The sequence below is a fragment of the Neopelma chrysocephalum genome, unplaced genomic scaffold (genome assembly GCF_003984885.1).
Source record: "Neopelma chrysocephalum unplaced genomic scaffold, ASM398488v2 Primary Assembly neopelma1_97, whole genome shotgun sequence".
Taxonomy (NCBI): Eukaryota; Metazoa; Chordata; class Aves; order Passeriformes; family Pipridae; genus Neopelma; species Neopelma chrysocephalum.
In genome coordinates, this window is record NW_020897760.1 from 5,877,082 (window position 1) to 5,896,320 (window position 19,239).

Genomic DNA, 19,239 nt, shown 5'->3' on the forward strand with positions numbered 1-19,239 from the left:
CCATGTCTCCTTATGCTTGCGTTTTGCAGAGAGCATTTTGGCTCTCCACCCACTACTGAAGTCTAAAACACCAGGGTCCTTAACCTTGCCAGAGCATTAGTACAAAGGCAGCAGCAGCCTTCTCTAACATGCAGAGGTTCACAGAAAAAATTGCTCAAACAAGATTTAAGCAACTGAACATGCAGAGGAACAAAACGGACATCCAAATGGCAAGTGGAAAGAGCCACAGTTGAAAAACAAACCACAGCAGTCTCAAAAGAGAGAAGTAACAGTCAAATATCTCCCCTTCTGAAATTATTTGGTGCCCAGCAATTTGGGGCACTTCACACTTAAGCAGGCACGTGGTCTTCCATGGCCTCATGTCTGGCTGGAGTCCTGCTGTGAGCGGTGTGAAAGGTTTCAGACAAAGGAATTCAGAATTTAGGGAAGAGTAAGATAGGACAGAGCTTACCCCACTTGCATAAAACCCCTTCCTTCCATAAATGCAACCGTTCTTTTCCATCCTGCAAGGGTCTGTGATGCAACTTGGGCTGGGGAAACTGGGACGGAAGCGCCCACTGGAACATCGCCCCCCTTGCCTGGAATGAAGGGAGAGGTGGCAAACGGCCTTACCACCTCAAGTGGCCACAGAAATCAATCTGAAGATTGCCAAACCCCCGTAGGAAACAGCAGCAGTGAGCCCTGCCAGAGCCAGGCCTGGTTGACAAATGGGCAGGGAGAGAGTGAGGTTGCCCGGCCCACTGGAGGAGCTCACAAGCGAAATGCCTCAGCCACGGTGGAAACATCACACAGGAGGGACACTTCTCAATTGCCATTAATGTTAATTTAGGCTACTGAAAACACAAATAATTCCAAAACCAACTGACAACAGATATATAGAGTACACAGTAAAGCTCAGCAAAGGTCAGGCCCCTGCAGCACAAAGCCCAGCACAAGCACACAGGAAGACCGAGCTCTCAGAGCTCAAGGCGACAGCACCCTGACTCACACTCACTATTACTCAGTGCAAGCAAGAGCATCCTGGTCCAGCGGGTCTGAACTCACTGGCTGCAGGTTTGCAACAAAAGATGTCTTCACCCACAACCATTATTCCTGCAGCGGCTCAGGCAGTTGGAACAGCTACATAAAGAGCATCAAGACTATTTTTCACCCATTCCCTTTTTGGGAGCTGGTCTCACCCTCCTGCCTGCCTATCCATACTGCTGTGTTTCAGAGAGGCAAAAGGCAACAGGAGAGGCAGACCTGACCATCTGTGAAACTGGGAATTTAGAGCGTAAGTTAAATGCTAGAAGCAGCCCCTGGAAGCAATTTAGACCAAGTAGATGTCTATTCTCTTCTGGCTTACCACAGAACGAAATACAATGAATTTGTTGTGGCTCTTAACTGCAATACACAACTTTCCTATATGAAACACTGAAAACATATTTTTGTCTCTCTTCAGATAAGTGTATTCTTTTGAACTCTGGGACTTAGTTTCCTGTGTCTTGTGTTGATTTTCCCCTTTGAACTCACCCGTTGAGCCTATCAGTGAGTTTTGGGAATGTATTATTCATAGGGGGGAAAAAAAAGAAAGTGTAAAACATAAGTTTTGTGTCATACTGGCCTGTCTATCACCTCAGAGGATTACAGTTTCCCCTTTAATGCCAGCCGGCTCTATTACAGTAACTAAGTAAATGGAATATCCTGGCCATTTTAAACACCTGCTGTGCTGCACTCCTGCCCAGCCACCTCTGACATGCACGCCAAGGAGGGAGCTGGCAGCACGAGCCAGCAGCTGAGGTGTTTTTTGGGCTGCTTGAGCAGAGAACCCCAGCACTGCAGCATCAAATGCTGCCAGTGCCTTGGCAAGCTGGGCCTGGGCAAGCTGGGGTGGATATACCCCATGCATGGTAGTATCCAGCTGGCTGGCACATCCCACGTGTGTCAGAAAGTTGGCTGGATGGTTTTAAAGAAGAAAATCTTTTCAATAGCTGTTATATTATTTTCTTTTTAGGTTAGTCTTATTCAGTATTCTTTTATGACATCTCTACTAAAAAAAACCCAAAAACATGCAGATGAGAAGCAGCATGTTGGAACAAGCAAATAAAAGTGGTTTGCTTTCATCTGATTTAAAAGATTTATCACATGCTCCAGGTTAATCTGTTAGGCAACATTATTCCAACAAGGCGTGGTCAGCATTTTTATAATGTATGAAACATTACTTTCGGATTTATGTGCTCTCTCTCTTTATAGTCCATATGTTGTGGATATCACAAACTGGTGTGACACAGACTCAGGAAATTTTCTGAGACTCCTGTATTTTTTTTTTGTTGTTGTTTGTTTTCTTTCCCCAGTAGGGAAGTCAAAGACACAACTAGATACCCATATCCAATGTACATTCAGATGTGTCTGCAGCTTTAGATGCACAAATATTTTTTCAAATCTTTTCCATCATTTTACACACCTTATAATGCATTACAGATGCTTTCATGCCTTAAATCTATTTAGAGTGTTTTATTACTCAGAGGAAATAATACTGGAAACTACCACTATCCTACTGACAATTAAAAAAAAATTACCCTTGGCATTCTCAGCAGCCACTTCCACTGCAGGTGAAAACAGACATACAGGATGTGGCTTGGCAATGGAGTGGGGTCGAGGATTCAGCAGGGAAAATCTCTGGAATTTTGACTCAGCAAGCATCTAATAAGGTCTCTGCTAGAGAAGTTCTCGGTTGACTTACATGCATATTTCAGTGCTTTTCTAAATCACAATTCACTCAAAGGACTGTATGTTTCACTATTAAGTTTAGAGTAGGACCCAAATCTTATATAGTAAAGGCAAAATCCATTCCTGATGTGAACTGGGTAATGCTGGAGTTGAATTTGACACAACTGACCTGTTCGGTTTTTTTCTCTTAAGGATGGAAAATACAGAGACTTGAGGAGCACACCTTTGTCAACGTGCAAGAGCAGCACAGCTTGCAAATAGGGTTGCATGGGTCTTGCAATCTTTCACCCAGGGCTTATTCTAAAAACCTCTTCCTCCCCCCATCAACTGCAACAAAAGTTTTGCTTGAGGAAGGAGCAAGACCCAGAAGAGCTGCTCTCTCACTTGTGTTGCAATATCCAATCTGAGTGTTACCATTAGCCTTTGAAAACTGACTATATAGAAAACACAGATGATGTTTGCATATTTTAATTTTAAACCTCTCTGCTTGGCATAAGGATGGAACCTAATAAGTTGCTTTGTTTCTGCCTCATGAATTAATTCAGCTTGCTAACTGATTTGGATAAAGCATTTTGATTCCAACTACTAAATTTGTTTTCTGGGCAGGCAAAACAACTTTTGGAAGCAAAGTAACAAGTTCATTAACTTGCCAGGAGAAGTACTTTTATAATATCTTTAAGGAATAGATCTTTTCTTTTTATAACCTACTTGTTCCACCCATGTCTTTTACATCAATCAGATAAATTCACCTTGTTTTTCAATGCCCTGAATTCTGATAGCTCTGCACACTTGATAGGTAATTTAATCATTGTTGGCGTGGATGAACACAAGCTCAAATTAGCTTCTGAAAGGCTTAGTCGCCCTGTAGATAGCTCTGCCTTTCCACTTTTATGCAGGAACTGAGCTTCACCAACTGGTTAGCTAGAGGTGTCATTAAAAATTTACAGAAAGAAACAAAGGTGTGCTCCAGCGTCTCTTCTTACCCTTTCTACTGTTACTCTGGCAAACAAAAGGTATGGAACCTGCTTCATGAATGTAATGTAATATGCATAATGCATTTTTAATGGCACGCAGTAATAACACTGAGAGAGATATTTCCAATCTTCAGACTTGCACTGCAGCCTCTCAGTAGCCTGTTCTGATTCTCCCCAGATAAATCTTCTTTTCCTCTTCTTCATTTCAATTCCCCACCTTAAAGCTATGTCTTTTCTCCACAGGTAGCTGCATTTTACCTAAGCCAGCAGCTGGCACTCCTGCAAGAGAGGCTCAGGAGGTGGGAACACCTTCCCATGCAGCCACATGGACATTTTGGGGCAGTTTAGGCCTGAGCAGCAGCCCAGCACTGGTGCCCTGAGACACACCAGTGAACTGCAACACGCTCTGGCAGGAGACACACTTGAACCAATAAAGTTCTTCCCATGAAAAACATTCTCACCTGAGAATTCTTCCCATGAAAAACATTCTCACCACCCGGGCTGTGTCCACGCTGCCTCCCCAGCTGCCCGCCCCAGACAGCAGGGCAGCACTAGGCTCAAACCACACTAGTAGCCCTGTTGGAAATGGGACACTCCAGGGGAACAGGCACACGTTGCTATTGTCATCGTAAAGGCAAATGCCAGCAACTGAGCCTGCTCAGGGCCTGCTGGAGTGAGGCCTGCTCAGAGGGAAGGAGGAAGGCTGTGCCTGGCAGGAAAGGCCCTCCTGAGGGCAGACGGGCTGGCACCCAAGCCACCCCATGCCCAGAACCCCTGGCCAGCACTCAACTCCATCCACAATAGCAGTTTCCCTGTAAAATAAATACCGAGCATAACCCTGGGACACCCCAAGCCTACCTGTGCCACCTGATGAGCCACTTCTTGGAGCCTCCCCTGGCCCGGGCAGGGCCCAGGGCATCACAGGTCTTCCCCATCAACACTTAGCATCCTACACTGACCTTCTGCATTAATTAATACAGCATAATGGGCCTAATGTGGTCATCAGAGCACCTGGCACCTTCTGTGGTGCCTGTGCCACAGCCTCTCTCACTGACTGCTGGGCTGTTCAGTAAGAGCTTGGTGTGTGGGCAGCCCTGCCCGGCAGTGAAGCCCTGCCCAAGTGGGTTCGCCCTGTGGGGATTCGCTTCAGCCACAGCCTGTGATGGCGACCTGTGGGGAAGCAGCTGAGGTTCTCAGGGGTGGCAGAAAGCAGAAACACAGAGGGACCTGGGTGCCACCACGGCAGGCAGAGCGCCACGGCCCTTGGGTGGGCAGGGTACCGCAGGGCTGGGCCAGCCCAGCAGGGCACAGGGGCCTCTGCTCACTGGGTTTATCCAAAATAAAAGTACAAAGCTGAAAACAAGAGTACATACCTATGTGGGCACAAGATTATATGCATATATAAAAGCCCAGGCTGCCATGCTGTGCTCTGCTGGGAAAAGGACAAGGGAGCCCTCCATCCTCCTCCTGCTTCTCTTTTGTATGGGCTGCAACTGGCAGATGGAGCCTGCCCTGCTGACAAGGCAGGCAGGCAAAAGGCAGTGCTCTGAGTCCCAACAGGCTTAAGTATAAATGATGCACCTGCTGCTCAGGTGTCCCTGCAAACTCCCAGACACAGACATTTAATCTTGTGGGGGGACATTCAAGTTTCTCCTGGGCTAAGCAGGGACTTCTGGCAGTCTACACTTCCAAAGCAGACACTTAAAACCACTGTTTCTCCTCTAAACCCTTTCATGCTGATAGTGCTAGGCCCAGTATACCCCAGTCTTCAAAAGTGTAAATGTTTAACTGAAATCAGTGGGAGCTGGACAAATATATATGGCAGTGGTGTTTTCCAATCACTACAGACCTTGTGCAAATTCTGCTGTGCCTACATTCCATCCTCAGATTCTGCATTCCTGACAATCTCTGTAATGGCTGACATTCACAAATGTGCTGAAGTTACATATTTAATAAAAATCACTCTGGACCATCCTCAATACTTTATTAACTTAAAACATTGTTCCAATAAATATGTGCCAAGAAACATAAGACACTCTGTAAAATCTAAATAAGGACATTTACAAACCTGTCAACAAAGTAAAAACACCTCTTTTTTTTTTAACTGAGGTACATGCAGGGTTGTTTAAGGCAAATTAAGTCAATTATACTTTTATAATAATTCCTGCCCACCTCAGAAAGTTTCCCTCTAAAAATTAAAAAACCAAAAACAAATATACAAATGATGTTATTGAGTAGCTATTTTCCAGTTATTAGAACAAGCCCAGAGTGCAGAAGCCTGTAATGGTTCTGGACAGAAAGTCTGTGCCTTCCTCGTGCTCCTGCCTTTCTCAGGTAGGATCACTTGTTGGATTGGTTTCTGGTTCTAAGGCATAATTCTGTGCTTTGGCTTTTCCACTGGTCTTTTCACAAACTTCCTTCTCCCCAGAGGATGTAGGAAGAGGTAACCCCCCATACCTCAAACACTCAGGCAGTCAGGCCTTACACAGACAGAGAGTGAGTTCTGGGAGGATAAAAAGGGCCTCTCTATAACTGATAATGCAGCTCCTGATTTGCACCAGAACAAGAGAGAGCAGACTCAGACCCAAGCTGGTACCTTTGCTTAAAAACCAGCAAGATGTCAAACTGTACAGTCCTGATCCTCCAGGTTTTCCTGAAAGGAAATCATCCAAGAGTGAAACCATTCAGCACTGGACTTAACCAAGGCAAGTGCTGATGGCTCTCTGTCATTGCACCATGTAAACACTGTTATACCCATGTTTTCCTGCAAGGTGATTCAAGCTATTGAAAACTTGAGGGGGTTCATCATGGCCATGGGAGAAGTATTTTCCACCTTACAGACATTTGGTAGCTTATCCATCTTTGGAATATCAAGGCTTCATATCTAAAAGGCTTATTTTCCAGTGTTATTTCAGAGACAAAGAGGAGATAAGAAAAATGCCAGCCTTTAATTGCTACTTTCAGTCATTCAGGTTGAGCTGTCAATGCATGGCTCTGTCCTCTTCTTTCCTCTTCAAGCTCTGTTCAGAAAGGTAATGCCAGGGTTCGTGTTCAGGAAATGGCTTGGGTCCAGCAAGGAAGCCAAGGGAGTCTGTTCTCATAGTGTTGTAGGCTTTCCGTATTGTAGCTGAGGCTCATTTCAGGCCATGCTGTGTCTCCCGGTGTCTCCGTAAATCCACCTTTCGTTGGAAGCCTTTACCACACAGATCACAGCCAAAGGGCTTGAAGCCTGTGTGCTTCCGACTGTGGGTGATGAGGTTGGAGCTCTGACTAAAGGCTTTTCCACACACCTGGCACTTGTGAGGCTTCTCACCTGTAAGCAGAAGGTGGGAAAATGAGAGAGGGTGTGAAAGAGGCATCATGCTGCTTACATGGGACCACAGCAAACAGCAAATACACACTGGGCCTTACAGCTTATTAAACAGATTCCTGTGTGATTACCTAAGAAGTCATTCTTACAAAAAACATGCAGTTGGGAGCCTCAAAGCATTAGCTGAGCCTGCACTACAGCTGAGCAGGTCTGGACTTGGATGCACCTCCATCACCCCGCTATAGTCCTGGGAGCAGTCTGAAGCACAGAGTGCTCTCAGGGTACCACACTTTGTGAACATATTTGGCTGCATGGGCTCTGTTCAATTTAAACTGGCTTTGTGCCCTAGAAACGTGAGGAACTCCTTGAAAAGTGATGAATGCATGACATGGATTACTATACCATCAGCATAGGGGCAGGGGGAATAGGTAGGTGGAGGTTGTTAAGACCAACCCAGTGAGCTGGGATCTGTCCCAAGGGAGGTATTAGGGTCATTCAGTGAGCCCTGAAGGGCAGAGTTTATCCAAATATCTGTTCTTCTCTCTGTTCCCCACACTGAAATGCTAGCAGTCACAGCCTTGAAGTTCTCCTGAAGGCAAATAATGTAAATGAGAATAAAAGCAGCCTCTGGAACTTCTACAGAGCACTCAGTGGCAAAACTCCACTGGCCTCCATGGGAGCAGGATCTCAGTGTATTTTCATAGTGTTTATTATCAAATAACGAATAAAAGGGAACCCAACCACAATACCAAGCCAGATTTTCAGAGTGGTTTTGCACCTGCAGAGCCCACTGACTTCAGCTGGAGCAACAAACTCTCTGGATGTTTGAAGATCAGATTCTTAGAATCATAAAATAACACAAAATTTGCTGAAGTCTCAGTTCACAAGTATATGCTGCATATGAAAGGAATCCCTGATTCAGTTAAGGACCTGGTTTTATATTAGCAGTTTAAAAGCCCAGGCACAGTTTCTGATCTCACAACAAAATAATGGTTTTGACTGATTCAGAATTTGGCTGAAATTCTATTTAATCAAGCCTCGTTTGAAAAAGTTATTATGGAAATACTTGTGTTACTTCTAAATAGTTCATTTTCATCCAGCAACCATCTAGTGGAAAATCTTTATAAGTAACATTTATTGTTCACTGCTTATCACCTAGAAAAGTCACAGTCAAGCAGTGCCACATATAGTGCCATCTTTCTACATATTTGCCATTTTTAGGCTTCACCCTTGATATCTGCTAGTGGACACATCAGGAAAAAGGATTTTTGTTATCTGAACCTTGGGTTTGGCCAGTAAAGCTATTATTTCATGTCTACAAATTCTTCCGTATCTCACACATCATTCATTTCCCTCTACTTTAAGTGAACAGTGCAGGTCTGAAAGGCAAGATTTTCTTTTAATGATTTCTGATAAACCTGCCTTCTCACTGAATGACATTTTTAAAACAATTTCCTTTGGTGATTCACCTGCACTTTAGTAGTTTCCATGTTTATTACTAACAGTGAAACTTGAGAACTCTGCACCTCTCCTTCCATTCTGTATCAAACTGCAGCCATTTCTCAGAAAGTCCGGGTGGAAGTGCAATCTCTGAACAAATATTTAGACTAAGAGCTGGATCCTCAGCCCTGCAGTTTAGTGTTTGATCTAGAGGAGGAGACTCCTGTTGCTCCTATTGTAAATTGGTAGATCCTGCAAAAAGCAATGCTGCAATCAAATTCACCTGTCATTTTCCAGGGACCTCAGCTGTAAATCAAGGCTACACGAATATAATACTCTACAAATCATCTTACACGAAAGCCCTTTGAATAAACATTGGTGGATCCTATTAAGAGAACACTGATTGGATTGCTAGGATTTGGGTTGTTTTGCAGCTGCTGTTCAGTAAACCACATTCAAATCACCCTCCTTTGCCCAAGTACAGCTCAGACAGCATGAACAGCAGCGGGGCAGTGAGAAGCACCGGGAGATGTGTGTGTACTGTCCCCGCTGAGGAGGAATGGATTGCTGCAGAGAAACCTCTGCCCTCATGTTGGGGCTGAATACCAGCAGCTGCAGGGCTGACCTGTGTGAATGAAGGTGTGTTTCTTCATATCAGATTTCTGGTGGAACCGCTTCCCACAGTACTGGCACGGATAGGGTCGGGTGTCTGAGTGAATGAGCAGGTGGGTCGACAGAGTAGAAGATCTCTTAAAACTCTTGCCACAGATCTTACAATCAAAGCTGCGTTCCTGCAGAGAGATGAGCACAAACACACACATTACACCACACCAATGATCCCATCAGCAACAAACTACCTAGCAGCACATCAGTGTTGTCCCTTCTGCCTTAGCAAGCACTTACACTTCTCTAGAGAGCTGAAATGGCCTTCAGAGACACTAACACTGGCTTGATAGCACCACATGATAAAAAAGATATTGAATCCTCTCCCAGTGCTGTGCACTGCTCCTCAAAAAATTTAATTGAACAGCTCTTCCTCCTGGCAAGAATAGCCAGGTGGGGGCAGCCCTGATGGACCAGGCAGTCTGCCTGCACATTTTAACAGGGCCCAAGATGCAATCACTCTACTGGGAAGCCAAACAGCTGCAGCGCTGTTCAGAGGCCACCTCTTCACCGTACACAGGAAAGTGGGTGCTAAGGTCTGCTTGGCTCTCCTGGGAAATCTCTGTGGCAGACTGAGTTCTGCTGGCAGGGTAACAGCTAACTGCTTATCTGTAGTTCCATTAAAATTCAAGTGAAAGGTATGTAGAGCACCTGGGAAAAACAGCTTTTCAGGTTACTACTTTAACATATAAAAAAAAAATGCTTTAAGATCTTATGTCTCTCGCCTCTCCCTCACATACTCCTTCCTCTCCACCACAAATCATCTCTTCTTTCCATCCCTTAACCTCCATTGCACCTTCCTCTTCCTTCTATGCTTCCACACAATCACCTTCTTTATTTGGCTTTTAGTGTACTCTCCCTGAAATGCTGTCCCCTCTATAGACACAGTATGCAGTTTGCTCTTTTCACCATTGTTTAATGGATGATATCTCCTCTCATTGTGTGCTCTGCTGGTTGCACACTCATGAAATTATAAGTAAAACAGTTTGCAAAAAAACATTGCTGTAACTCTATCCACCAAAAGCCCATCTGAAGAAGGAAGATTTGCCAGGTCAAGTGGGTGGGGAAGGGGAAATATGGCACAGTATCAGCAGGTGGAAAATGTTACAAGTCCTCCTACCGAAATTAACTACCATATTCTTTTGGGGTGTGACTCAGAGCGTGTCGAGACGGGTGAAGTCTGTGCTCTATACCTGACTGGTCATTCAGATGTTCCCCTCACAGACACAGTGACTACAAACAAGGAAAGACTCACTTCTTTGGGGGAGGGAGGAGAAAGAATGAGGAGAGCTGCATCCAAAGAAAGCACAGTGAGTTGCTTTAGCTGTTAAAGAGAAGTCCACATCCGCATTACAATTTCCAGTTCTGAGAGTGAAAATTTATTATCTGTTACCTCTGGAGTGCAAAGAGTGCCCACTGCTTAATACAGATGCATGTAAGGTCTGAGGAATGGAAACAAAGCCTGTGTTCTTTAAATTTGGTGATTAGCTCCTTTGCTCACTAGCTGCCCACCCTTTCCTCTGCTTGTCACATATTCTTCACCTACAACTGCCCAACTGCAGCCCTACCATGTTCTCTTCCCCTCCTCAGTTTAGATCCCCAAGTCTTGCCCTGCAATTGCCTTCCTGCCCTCCCCAGAGCCAGCTGAATAAGGCAGCTGGCCCTGGCTCCCAGACCTTCATCCTGGCAGCCTGCCCTGCTCTCACCTGCGAGTGCACGGCCTTGTGCTGCTCCAGGCTGACTGCATGGCCGAAGGTCTTGCCACACATGTCACAGGCAAAGGGCCTCGTGCCACTGTGTGAGCGGCGCACATGCACCTCAAGGCCGTGCGGTGTGGAGAAAACCTGAGGGAAGAGAGTACACGGGGTCAGGTTCACCAGGGAGAAGGGTCTGGGGAAGAGTCATAACCAGTGTGAGAGAAAGGGACCCCTACCTTGCTGCACTTAACACACTTGTAAGAGCCAGTGCTGATGAGCAATGGGCGGCACAAGAGGTCTGACTCCACTTTGATGCCACCTGGCCCCTTCTCCTGCTGCAGCACAGGCTGCGTTTCGGCATAGAGTCCAGGAGCTGCTGCCGGCGAGCGCTCAAACAGCCCCGTGCCCGGGGAGCTGAAGTCACCATACAGTCCAAGAGAAGAGCTACACTCAGCGCCATACAGGGCAGGCTCAGAGCCTCGGTCGCAGAAGAGCCCCAGCGTTGAGGTTCGCTCCAGCGTTGGGCAGGGCCTGTAGCTTTGCACAAGGTGCCTCAGCTCAGAGCCACCCAGGCTGTTCCACATGTACGGTTTGAAGGGCACCGAGAAAGGGGGTGCTTCATCTAGGGATGGACACACGGATCTCTCCGAGGCTGCGGAAACACAAGGGCATGGGAATTAGCGTGCTTCACAATCCAGACACTATCACGGGGCAGAACAGTCTCAGCACTCAGACTTATGCCCAGAGGTAGACCCCTGTACTGCACACTGAGGCTGCCCTTTCATCTCTCATGGGAGGACATTTTACACTGCACATTAGGGGCTGAGTATCCAGTACTACCTACTTACCGGATGTCCCAGCCAAATTACTTAAAGCAGACATCAATTTTTTCTGTCTCCATCTCTGGGTGTCCAGGTGTATACCACTGCTCTGACTGTGTAAACAGTCTAAACAACTCAGTCTGCAACTTCCTACAGTTTATTTGCAGCTTCTCAGAAACGTGTATCTGCTATATCCCAAGATGGACATCAAAGCTCGCAGTCCATGTTTAAGCTCTGACAGAGATTCTACACATCCATATACCAAATATGACATTACAGAGGTGCCAGACACAGCAAATCTGTACCAAGATTTACCTGTTCAACAAAAGCAGCTTGTTGCACAATTTAACGTCCCAATCTAGTCTCTCAGCTTCATGCCACAACTGACCATAACTACACTACAACATAACTAACAGCTTTTGAGGTGCCTGCATAATATGCCACACTTTTTCAGAAAAAAAAACCCCGAACAACTAAAATCAATCCTCATCTGAAAAAAAATCATGATTGTTTCAGATTGCTCTGAGGTTCTCCATGTAAAGAAATTGAGTCCACCCACAACATAGAGATTTGTAAAGTCATCAGTATAAGCCACATTAAAAACTGAAGACACAATTAACATTTTCCTACCAGTGATAATCAAAGCAAACTTCCACCAGGACAAGCTTAGATGGCTTTAGTTGACTCTAACAGGCTCATCTTTGGCAATGGCATCTGACCAAGGCACTGGGCACTACTATATCAATCACACTTGGGGGCCCATAGCAGAGTCTGATACAATGGCACAAATGAGATGAGGCACAAACGCTCAGGAAGCCTTGCATGGAGGAAAGCACAGTTGGGCATGGAGCATGAGGTACCAGACCCCAACCATGTCTGCCAGAGATGCTGATTAATGACTGAGGTGCACTGCTTTCACTTCTCATCACAACACACAGCAGCATTGGGAGGGTCAAATGTCTCCACTGGACAAATGTTTTAGTGAACCAAAGAAAAGATGAATCAGTTAACTGCTGAAACACCAGTGCCTTCATAGAGATATTGGCACTGCCTACAACTTGGGCTTCCAGATTAACCCCTCTTAACCAAAATCTTGTCCACCCACAATTGCTCTCCTACTTTTTCTCCCTCCTGTCAGCTTCAGAGCTCCCATGGCTGCCTCAGCCTTCGGTAACACAAGATAACCAGGGGTGGACTAGGGAAGGAAGGAATGATGTGTTAGGATATCCATTTGGATAGGCAAATGGTCACTGGGAGGTTACAGAAGAGAGTGAGAAATCAGGTGAAAACTGAGCTTTGAATGACATGACTGTTTCCTATCTTTTACGTAATTTCAGACGTTAAGAGTCTCAAATTCTTCCATTGAAATTAGCAGTCTTTTGGTTGGATATATATGCACACATACCAACTGGGACATTTGAACAGAGCGATGAAATCAAATTAGCTGACATGGTGCTGAGCATGATTTTTCCTGTTCTGCACTGACTGCAAAGTTGCGGTCAGTGTCACATCATCTATCTCGTGTCTTTGCAACCAGTTTCAGTGTTGCCATCTCTTACGATTTTATCACAAAATTAAAAACTATCTTAAAGTCCCAGCTCTTAAAACTGCATGATTTCATCAGGCCTTCAGCTCTTCTTTTGTTTGCTTGTTCTTGTTTTAAGAACAAGCTTGTTCTTGTTTTTTTCCCCCCTTAAAGCTGACTTCTAGGCCAAACATTAAAGAAAACTATGAAAACATAAACCCTCAATTTTTCAACACTAGAACCAAATATCCATAAGGTATTACTTACAATCTTGATTTCTAAGCCAGCTCATTGAGTGAGAGGAGAGGGAAGGCTGACCTGATTTTTGAGCTCTTGGAATTGGCAATACAGTACACGGTGAACATTGCACCACAGATCAGTTTGCGTGCAATGTTCCTTCCATCACCTCGCATGCTTTGGAGCCCTCTCAAGCACAAGTGCAGGGGAGTCACTCATGTTATATTCAAGCCATCCAAGCCCTGTACCCAGTGCAAAAGCAACCTCCAAACCCTGCTCTGCCATGCTGCAAGGTACTTCTGTGTCTGCCTCTCCTCCACTCCACAGCATCTAGCGGGGAGCAGGGAGGGAGACAAAGATTCTCCCTCATTTTCCTAGAAATTCTGTGCAGTCTTTATATAGACTACTTCTAGGAGAAAAAAAAATCAATGTTCTTTTTTGAAGGCAAGATAAACTCAACCTTAAATGGTTGATATGCATAGCAAAGAAAAATTCAAGTGTCTTCTTAAACAGAGCACAAAACACCACACTCTCTGCCCATTATACCCAGTACAAGTCTCCTTTCAAGACTGGAGCGTCAAGAGACTCATCAAGACTTACTAATACACTGCTGCATGAGCTCCCATGCACCTTCTGTATATGCAAACATGTGTGACTAGAGACACACAGAAAGTGAGGTTAAATAGCAAAGTGATTTGCACTAATGGAGTCAACAGTCTATTAGAAAGTTAAAAGGTAGTGTGTCTGTATGCTGTATGCCCACCTAGATCAGCAGCACAGCACTCAAAACCAAAGTGAAATACGGCTTTCACTGCATACTGAAGTGCAACCTGCACCTATATTCAAGAGATAAGGGGGTCATCGTACTGCTCACCATGCCTGCTCTGAGCATGATTTAGAATCATCATTTCTCATCTTCTCTGCCTGGCAAAACACAAAAACTGTGCCCCATCCAAACACAATCGTAGGAATACAGTCTCTCACCAGGGCATCTTAAAGAAGTGACCTAGACACAAATTCCAGCTTTGCACTGAATCTGACAAAGCAGCTGGAAGGCAGAGGGCTTTGGAGAGAGCTGTGGGAGGAAGCCCAACTATCTAATCCTGCTGCCACTGTCTTCATCATTAACATAACAGCACCTGTCTCAATGTACTGAGATTCATTTAATAAAGTTCTTACACTTCTTGGGAATTCCTTACATTCCCGGTCCTCCTATGAATGGGATCAGACAATTCCAGAACCGCACCCCCCCTACAATTCAAAAAATCTTGATCTGGGGATGCCACCCGCATTTTGCAAAGTTATTTTCCTGGGACAGCTGGATGATTGGCTGGGAGCTAGTGAATCCCACTGTCAGGGAAGAAATGAGTGGAGAAGAAGAAAAGGCAGAGTGGACCTGGTAAATACCTGCTCCACTTTACATCTGTCTTTATACAACACGTGAAAACGGTCTGTTTCCTGTGCAGAAATTTTAATTATTTGGGAAAGGAGAAGCAGGACAAATTCATTAGAAAAAAAATTACCCACATTGCTACACTTTGTGCAGAAATATTATCAGAAGACAGACTGTTGCATTGTTGCATTTGGTCTGGTCTGTCATTTGCACAGACTGAAACTGTCCTGTGGCTGGTTGTGATGATGCTGGGCATTTTGAATGTTCCTTCAAAGGGGTCTAGGACTCTTAAAAGAAGATGAGGCTTTAAAAATGCAAACCCGCATGATTCCAATCAGCCACTGATATGCAAGGACACTACAAAGACAAAGTAGGAAAACCCGGTGGCGAACCGGGACTAAGTATTCGTTTGCTGGTGTCTGCTGTCACTCGGTAAACCTGACACAATCTCTCCTTCATCGAGGCAGAAATTGTTCTTTTTTCCAGCTGTCACTTTTTAATCGAAGCAATAAAAAATGGTTTTATATACACACATATTTTTGTTATAAAATGACACCACCGTATTGTTAAACGAGATAAGTATTTGCGCCAGGCTGGGGACAGCATTTCCCACTGCTCCAACCACATCAAAGGCAGGACGAGGGAGCCAGAGACAGGCACTGCAGCCATAAGTGTGAGTTTCCTGGATTTGGGGTGTTTAAATCTGACCGTCATTATTTTCCTCTGGTTTTTATAAATGCGTTTATGGAAAAGAAAAATAAACAAACAAAAAACCCCAATCCAAAAAAAACACCAAAAGAGAGGGGGGCGGGAAGAGAGAGAGACAAATCCTTTTTATAGGCAAGAGTCAAGAAATAACCTGAAAGGACATTGGGGAAGATGTCTAGCAGGTAATAAAAAACACAAAATCAACGCTGTTTGCTACAGGTATATAGATTGCCTAGTAGAAATTTGTACTGTCTTAAAAAACTTATAAGCTCTGCGTAGGCAGGACCCTGTAGGAAAATGCCGGGACCCTTAAAAAACATAACCGACCTGCTTTTAACAATTAATCACAAACAAAAAAAGCAACACCCAATGTCATGACAACTTTTCTACAGACTGCTGAGGGAGCAGCGGGACACGGGCTGGGAAAGCAACCCGAAAGACGTAATCCGAAAACGAGTGGAAGGAACAGATTCTGGCAAATCTGTGGGGGGAAGAAAATAATAATAAAAAAGAGATAGGCAAATCTGTCCCTTGTACTCGTTTTCGGCGGCGGCGACCAATCACGAAATACATGCTCCACTGCCCCACGGCACGGACAGTGACATGCAGCCGGACCCCGCTGAGCGATGCTCGCCCCGGTACTACCTGGAGAGACTGAGGGCGAGGGAGGTCTCCAGAAATCCTCGAACTCGGACACCCTGTCACAGACGCTGCCCTCGCAGCTGGGCACTGACTCGGAGGTGCCATCGGCAGCCTCGGTAAGGTGGGATTCCGGGGAGAAGCGCCCTTGGGAAGTCTCCGGATCGGGCGGGGCAGTGCGGCACGGTTCCGTGTCCTCGGGGATCTTGCTGTCTGCAGGGCAAAGGGGGCGAGGGGGCTCATCAGTGCGGGTCCATGGTGGGAGCCAGCCACCTCCTGCGGCGGTCCCGCTCCCACCAAGGTTTGATGTCGGACGCTCTAAAACCCCGCATCAGCCCCTCCGGCGTCCCGCGGGGGCTGGACAGCGACCGGCCGGTGCCGTGAGCAGCGGGGTGATGCGGGGCAGTGGGGCTGTGACCGAGCGAGGCTGCGACCGAGGGACTCCTACCTGCACAGATCTGAGCCAGCACCGTCTCCAGCCGCAGGCTGTAGTCCTCGTCGGCGGAGCGGGGCTGGTGGTAGCTGTGCGCTTTCTTGCTCTTCACTAGGAAGGACCTCGGCATGGTGGGGTACTGCCACGGCCGTCACGGCCGCACTCCCTCTCCAGGCGCCGGGCGCGGCGGCGAACGTCACCCCCGAGTCTCCTGCGGGGCGGCGGCGAAGAGGCGACCTGCGGGGAGGCGGCGATCCCGCCGGTGAGGGCCGGGGGCGCCGGCCGGGAGGGGCCGTTCGTCGGGGGCGGTGCGCCAGGTGGCAGCGCGCAGGTGGCTCCGGCCGCCGCCCCCGGCCCCGCTCGCCTCGCCCCCCCTTCCCTGAGCGCAACTAACTCAGCCTCCCACCGCCCCCAGCCAACGCCTTTCCACCTTCCACACGGGGGCCTTGGGGCCGCCCCGGCCACGCTCCGGCAGCCTGTCGGTCGCAGCCAGAGCGCGGGGAACAGGCAACAGCAGTAGCCGGGCACCGTTCGTTGGACGAGGGGGGCTGAGGGAGCTGGGGGTCGCGGTCGGGTGCAGCCCCGTCCCTCCGCGGGAGCGCGTCCGCAGTCGGCTCTCCGGGCGCACCGAGCCTCCGTGCTGGTCCCCAAGCCGGCGCCGCGGCAGAAGGGGCGCCAACAAATCTCTCTTCCTCAGAAATTGCTTATCAGTCCCCGCCACCCTGAACGGGCTGGTCAGCGCGGGGTTGCTAACGGGGCGGGCGGCAGAGTCGTTACAAACTCGGTAGCGTAAACCTGGCGCTTGAGGGGCTGTTCCTGTCGGAGGGACTGATTCACTCATCCCGCGCGAACCACGACAACGCGAAAACGAACAAAACGGAATCTTTCCTGAAGCCCGCAGCTGTCGGCGCCGCGACACCTTGCAGCTGCGGGCACCGAAAGCCGGGGCGGGGAGAGGAGACGAGGTGGGAAACCTCCTGGGGGACCCTGCGGGGAGTCGAGGGGGGCCAGGGACCGGGTTAACGAGAGCTGCCCCGACCTGGCTCCTGGGAGTAAGACAGGAGAGGTTCACTGGAACTCGTCCAGTACGTGCCGCCTCTGCCATTACACTTGACACTTTGCAAATAACGAATTTAATCCACGTTCGTTGGGTTCTTTAGGGGGATCGCTTCACTTTTTTTCCCCCTCTCCCGTTAGCGGCCTCAGGTTTGCGAACGGGGAAAAGAGGGAAGGGGCCCAACCCGTTGGCGGGGCGCAGGAGCTGCCCCGCAGGTGCCCTCCCCGGCTGTGCCGCGAAGCACCGGTTCGTCCGCGCCCGGCGGGGGCCGGGTCGCTCCGCGCCGCCGGGGAGGCGCCGCCCACGGGCACGGGGCCGGGTGCCCGGGTGGGAGCGTTGCTGCCCAGACCCACCTGCGCCTGGGTTCATCCTTGAGCGGAGGCTGGCAGCGAGGGGGCCCGCGCGGAGCAGGGCGAGAAATCAAAGCGGTCTCGATAACGCGTCGGTCCCCCGACAGCAGCGCCCGCCGCAGCCGTTGGGGGCTCCGGGCGCCGGCGCCGCTTCTGCCGCCTGTTTTCGTCCCCGGCGCAGCACTTTTCCCTCCAAAAGCCACGCCGCGGAGGCGCCGCCGGCCTCCCAAGGCCGGAGCCGGCCAGGCAAGGACTGGGCCCGTGGGAAGGCGAGTTCCGCAGCCCACCTGTCGGCCGCTCCGCCGCGGGCACCCGCCCCCGCTTTCCCCCGCTCCCGCTGGCCCGACGGCCGTGCCCGCTCGGTGGCCGCCACTGCGGGGCCAGAGCGGCGCGGGGACCAGGCCGAGAGGAGAGGGGGCTCGCCCGCCGGCGGCTGCCCATGCGAGGGGAGAGAAACGAGAGCGCTTACCCATTTGGAGGGGCGAAGGAAGCTGGGCTGCCAACGGGGTACGCACGGCAGCCTGATAGTTTGGGTGACTTTAAACTTAGCCTCCCTTTAAGGAGCAATGGTGCTTGAGTTGGCTTTTTTTTTCTCTTCTCTCTCTCTCGACTCCTTCAGAGCTCGGCCCCCTAAACCACAAATTCCACTTCCTGAGCGTTAGTTAGGAGCTTCTGCAAAAAAAAAAAAAAAAAAAACCTTTTTAAAAAAGCCAGAACTTCACAAATCAGTACTGTTCCCGTCCTCTCTTTCTCTCTCAGTTTTCCTTAAATGAAAATGTCTTACCGTATTCCACCTCACATAGGGCTCGCTAAAGTGACATCGAAGTGTCATTCTGGAATCGGGCCTTTCATTTCTCTCGGGGTTCTGCTCCAGAAATTACACAAATCTATCTGAACTATTCTTGGATCCCCCTTCGACTTCCGCAACGAGAACAAGTCACAGATTCAAAACACAGATTGACTCTGGCGGGCAGAGGCAGAGGGCAGGAGACGGGGCAGCCGGTGCCCGCCCTGCCGAGCCCGCTCCGCGCCACATCCCTGCCCCCGGCCCGGCAGCGGGGGCCGCACCTCCCGCCGCCATCGGGACGTGCGTGGCGCTGTAATCGGGGCTAAGGCCGGGCCTTGGGCGACGGAGACCTCTCCTACACTAGAAATAACTTGTTGTGGAAAACTCTTTTGGGATAAATACGCCCAACGGCGCTGAAAATACCTTAAGACCCAAGCCTAGAGGTTTGCTCATTTCCCTTCGGATTTAGGTAATGGTTAAATATGGAAGGGGTAGG

At 48.3% G+C, this 19,239-nt stretch overlaps 1 protein-coding gene and 1 long non-coding RNA gene across 4 annotated transcripts in view; both read right to left on the reverse strand.

Annotated features, from left to right (window-relative positions):
• Window positions 1-5,577, reverse strand: part of LOC113972839 — a 28,333-nt gene extending 22,756 nt beyond the window's left edge. Inside the window, exon 1 of the long non-coding RNA XR_003536032.1 lies at window positions 4,542-5,577. This is a non-coding gene — a long non-coding RNA (uncharacterized LOC113972839). The remainder of the gene's footprint in view (window positions 1-4,541) is intronic.
• A 1,037-nt stretch (window positions 5,578-6,614) lies between these two features.
• On the reverse strand, window positions 6,615-18,584 carry GFI1 (growth factor independent 1 transcriptional repressor). 3 transcript variants are annotated; one of them, XM_027694300.1, is made up of 7 exons: window positions 18,426-18,584; window positions 16,565-16,786; window positions 16,123-16,329; window positions 11,030-11,445; window positions 10,803-10,940; window positions 9,059-9,224; window positions 6,615-6,996 (listed from the first exon to the last, which is right to left on the reverse strand). In XM_027694300.1, exons 2-7 carry the CDS (start codon window positions 16,677-16,679, stop codon window positions 6,818-6,820), a joined length of 1,221 nt encoding a protein of 406 aa, XP_027550101.1. In that variant the 5' UTR covers window positions 16,680-16,786; window positions 18,426-18,584; the 3' UTR covers window positions 6,615-6,817. The 3 variants fall into 3 exon arrangements, with proteins under 3 accessions (XP_027550101.1, XP_027550102.1, XP_027550100.1); XM_027694301.1 differs by lacking the exon at window positions 18,426-18,584 and adding an exon at window positions 17,960-17,978; XM_027694299.1 differs by lacking the exon at window positions 18,426-18,584 and having other exon boundaries at window positions 16,565-16,793.
• Window positions 18,585-19,239: the final 655 nt, after the last annotated feature.